Here is a 3,906-nt window from a genome sequence, read left to right on the forward strand (position 1 = left end):
AGTTGGGGAGTGGTAACACTGGTCAGAAAAGACCCGAGCAAGGGGGACCATATTAGTAATTTCAGGCCCATAACTCTACTAAATGTAGAGTTAAAGATTTTGGCCAAGGTGCTAGCAAAAAGGTTGACAGTTGTCGCGAAGAGGCTTGTCGGGAAGGCGTAAACATGTGCCATCCCTGGCAGGTCGATCCAGGACAATCTTCATCTCTTACACTACACCTTAGACAGGGTGGGTAAAGTTTCCGGTAAAGGTGGGGCACTGGTCCATTTAGACCAAAGTAAGGCCTCCGATAGAGCAGACCATCAGTATCTGGCAGTAGTCCTTGAGGTGGCTGGGCTAGGCCCGGATTTCTACGGTTGGATCAAGGCCATTTATGGTGGCACCAAATCCACGGTTCAGTTGAACGGTTACCTGTTGGAGCTGTTCAAGATCAGGCGTTCAGTCCGTCAAGGGTGCCCCCTGTCTCCACTTCTGTATGTACTGTCTCTTGAGCCATTGCTGCGGAAGTTGGGAAGCACCACTAATGAAATCGGATGTGGTAAAGGTGTCTCGGTGTATGCAGATGACATCACCATCACCGTATCCAAGATGACTCAGCTACCTCGCGTAGTAGAGGCAATCAGAAGATACGAGACGGTGGCAGGGGCAAAAGTTAACAAGGACAAGTCTGTCAGTTTGCAGCTCGGCACCTGGAGCAGCAAGCTGATAATGTCCAGTATTGTAGGACACTGGATGGATGGTCCTGTTAAGTTGCTCGGACTCCCAGACGGAGAAGAATTGGAGTGAGGTGACGGACAGGGTAGAAGCGCTAACCTGGACCTGGTCCAGAAGGGCGCTGTCTTTGAAAGGAAGGGCGGAGGTGATGCAGACGTTTATTGCGTCCATTATCACCTACCGCCTGACCGTTGTCCCTTGCCCCGATTCGTGGCTAAACAAGCTGATTTGAATTCTCTTTCGCTTTTTGTGGAGGGAAAAGCTGCTTGTGAGGCACTCTGTGTGCTGCCAAGAACCGTTAAAGGGTGGCCTACAGATACCGTGGTTGTTGATGGGCAAACATGCACTGAGACTAAGGCATCTCTGGTCTTACCTGGATGGGGGTCAGATGTGGAATTAGCTCGCTGAGGAATTCTTTCCACGACCAGCTTCTCTGGAGGAATTTAAACCCGGTTTGATTAAAAGACAAAAAACGACTGAATGGCAAAAGGAATGCCGGCAGGCACTTGCGCTAATCCACAGGACGGGTAAGGACGGCAGCGGGAATACCACCTCTGCATTTTACAAAGGGTTGGTAGAGTTTAAAAGTTACGATGTTCTAGGAGAGATACTGGGGCTCGATGAGAACCAGCTATCCAACCTGTTTCAGAACACTTTCAGGGAAGGGTATTTGGATAATTAGCAAATATCCCTGACTTGGCAGTGTTTCAGGAATGCATTACCTGTCCACAAGAAATTGTCCAGGCACGGGATTTCAGTGCCACCTGAATGTCGAAGATGCGGGCAGGAGAAGGAAACTGTCCTGTACGCTCTTGTTCAGTGATACCTGAAATAATAAATTATTTCAGGTATCACCTGAAAAGCAAGATAGGGCTGGAGAGAAGGCACCTGTCTAGAAGAGTATATGAGGAAAGATGGAAGGAAGTGGGAAAGAAGTTGGGAGTGAGTGTCCCTACTTAATCTTTCCAGATAAAAAGAAAAAGGTGTAGCCGGTGTACTGATAATAAGGAAAAACTTAATGGAAATTTCCAAGTTATATAAAATTTAGATATATTTTCAACTCAATGTATTTTCTTAAAAATTTTTTTTTTAAATTAACTCGCTAAATGACTCTTTTTAAATGTTTGTAGTGTCCTGTATTGTCCCCTCTATGTAAGATATCATTATCATAATAAAGAGAATTGGTCGGCTACTTCAGGCTGATGACAAGCAATGACTCAGAAACATGTCCCTGAATGCAGACTAAAGCTGGGTGGGGAAGCTTGTCTCCCCTTCACAAATATAAGGAGACAGGAAATGTGTCAAGGCCAACAGGAAGCGGTCCAGCTTCCTAGGGCTAAATAGCAGCAGTATGATTCCTTTAATAGGTCTGTCACATTAAGTTGACAGTAAACAACTGCTTTAAAGTGAAATTATTATCTCACATATATACATATATACAATATATACATATTATGTACATCTGCACATATGTATTTTATATAAATGTATATATATAGATGTATATGTATATATGTATGTGTAGATGTGCATGTAATATGTACACATATATACATGCATACATAAATTTATACATATATATATATATACATATACATACATACACACACACACACATGCAGGTGCAGGTGTGGCAACTTGGTATGTGTCTTCTGCTATAGCCTCAGATCAACCAAAGCCTTGTGAGTGGATTTCATAGACAGAAACTGAAAGAAATCAATCATATATATATATAATATATATATATATATGTAAGCTTATGTATGTCTTTGTCTCTGTGTCTCTCCCTCATTACTGCTTGACAACTGCTGTTGGTTTATTTACATCCCATAACTTACTGGTTTGACAAAAAGAAACTGATAGAATAAGTACCAGGCTTTTCAAAATATAAAAAAAGCACTAAGCAGTGTCTCATATTTTTGTTTGCCCACTCAATTGTATCTATCAATCTATCTTTTTGTGTATATATGTATATATATATATATATATAATACACACACACACACATATATACATGTATGTATATGTGCATATTCATATCTATTATATAAAAGTCAATGTCTTTATGTGTGTTCGTGTGTTACTTTTACATTCGAAAACTACTGCACTGATCCTAATGAAATTTGGAACACAAAATCCAAGCCAAGGGAGAAGAGTAATGCTGTATCATCATCATCATAGTTTAACGTCCACTTTCCATACTGGCATGGGTTGGATGGTTTGACTGAGGACTGGCAAGCCAGATGGCTGCACCAGGCTCCAATCTGATCTGGCAGAGTTTCTACAGCTGGATGCCCTTCCTAACACCAACCACTCTGAGAGTGTAGTGGGTGCTTTTACGTGCCATCAGCACGAAGGTCAGTCAGGCGGTACTGGCAATGGCCATGCTCAAATGGTGTTTTTTATGTGCCACCTGCATAGGAGCAAGTCCAGCAGGACCAAAATTACTGAATGGATCCTTATGATATCTGGAACTTACATCCAATACATCAGGGCAGGTATAATGCAGTATGTTTGGTTTGAATTTGAGATGGCTTAAAGAGGTAGAACCTCCCCCCCCCCCATGAAAATTCATAAATTTTCGATGTTGATGAAATTTCAACCATGGGTAATTGACACACATCAAGAAGTATTCCCAAAGTTTCTGCTTCTCATGACGATTCTAAGACCCTCTAATGGGGGCCTTAACTCCCAAATTTTAGTCATTTTTTTTATGATCCAAAACTAGGTCAAAAGTATTGAATGGATCTTTATGAAATCTAGAAATTATATTCTATGCATAAGGGCAGATGTAATGCCGTATATCTTTGAACCTGGGCATAAAGATGAGTAGTATGGGATAAATGTTTCATGATTAGAATTTTTGTTAGGGTGTGTAAAGAGGGAAAGAACCCTCATTAAAATTCTTCATCTGCAATTTTGATGAAATTCGAATCATAGGTATTCCAGTTCATTAGAGAAAATATAAAAGTCTAACTCTTCAATTCCATGTGACACAAGCAATGCTGGGTGTCTCTGCTAGTATTTCCTAAAATATTCATCCAAATTTCACAAATGAGGTAACAAAATCATATGTGGTTAAATTTTACAATATTACCTGAAAATAAAAACAAATAAATAGTGCAACGGGTATAAAAAAAAATGTGTATGAAACGAATATGAAAACAAAAATGCATGCAAAGCAACAAAGGG

The 3,906-nt window shown here is 40.6% G+C and overlaps 1 protein-coding gene across 1 annotated transcript in view; it reads right to left on the reverse strand.

Moving 5' to 3' along the window:
- The window catches only part of LOC106874080 (threonylcarbamoyl-AMP synthase), a 22,814-nt gene extending 22,239 nt beyond the window's left edge, over positions 1–575 (reverse strand). Inside the window, exon 1 of the mRNA XM_052975312.1 lies at positions 482–575. Coding sequence (XP_052831272.1) covers positions 482–575 — 94 coding nt within the window. The remainder of the gene's footprint in view (positions 1–481) is intronic.
- Between the last annotated feature and the right edge of the window lie 3,331 nt (positions 576–3,906).

The sequence above is a fragment of the Octopus bimaculoides genome, chromosome 21 (genome assembly GCF_001194135.2).
Source record: "Octopus bimaculoides isolate UCB-OBI-ISO-001 chromosome 21, ASM119413v2, whole genome shotgun sequence".
Lineage (NCBI taxonomy): Eukaryota > Metazoa > Mollusca > Cephalopoda > Octopoda > Octopodidae > Octopus > Octopus bimaculoides.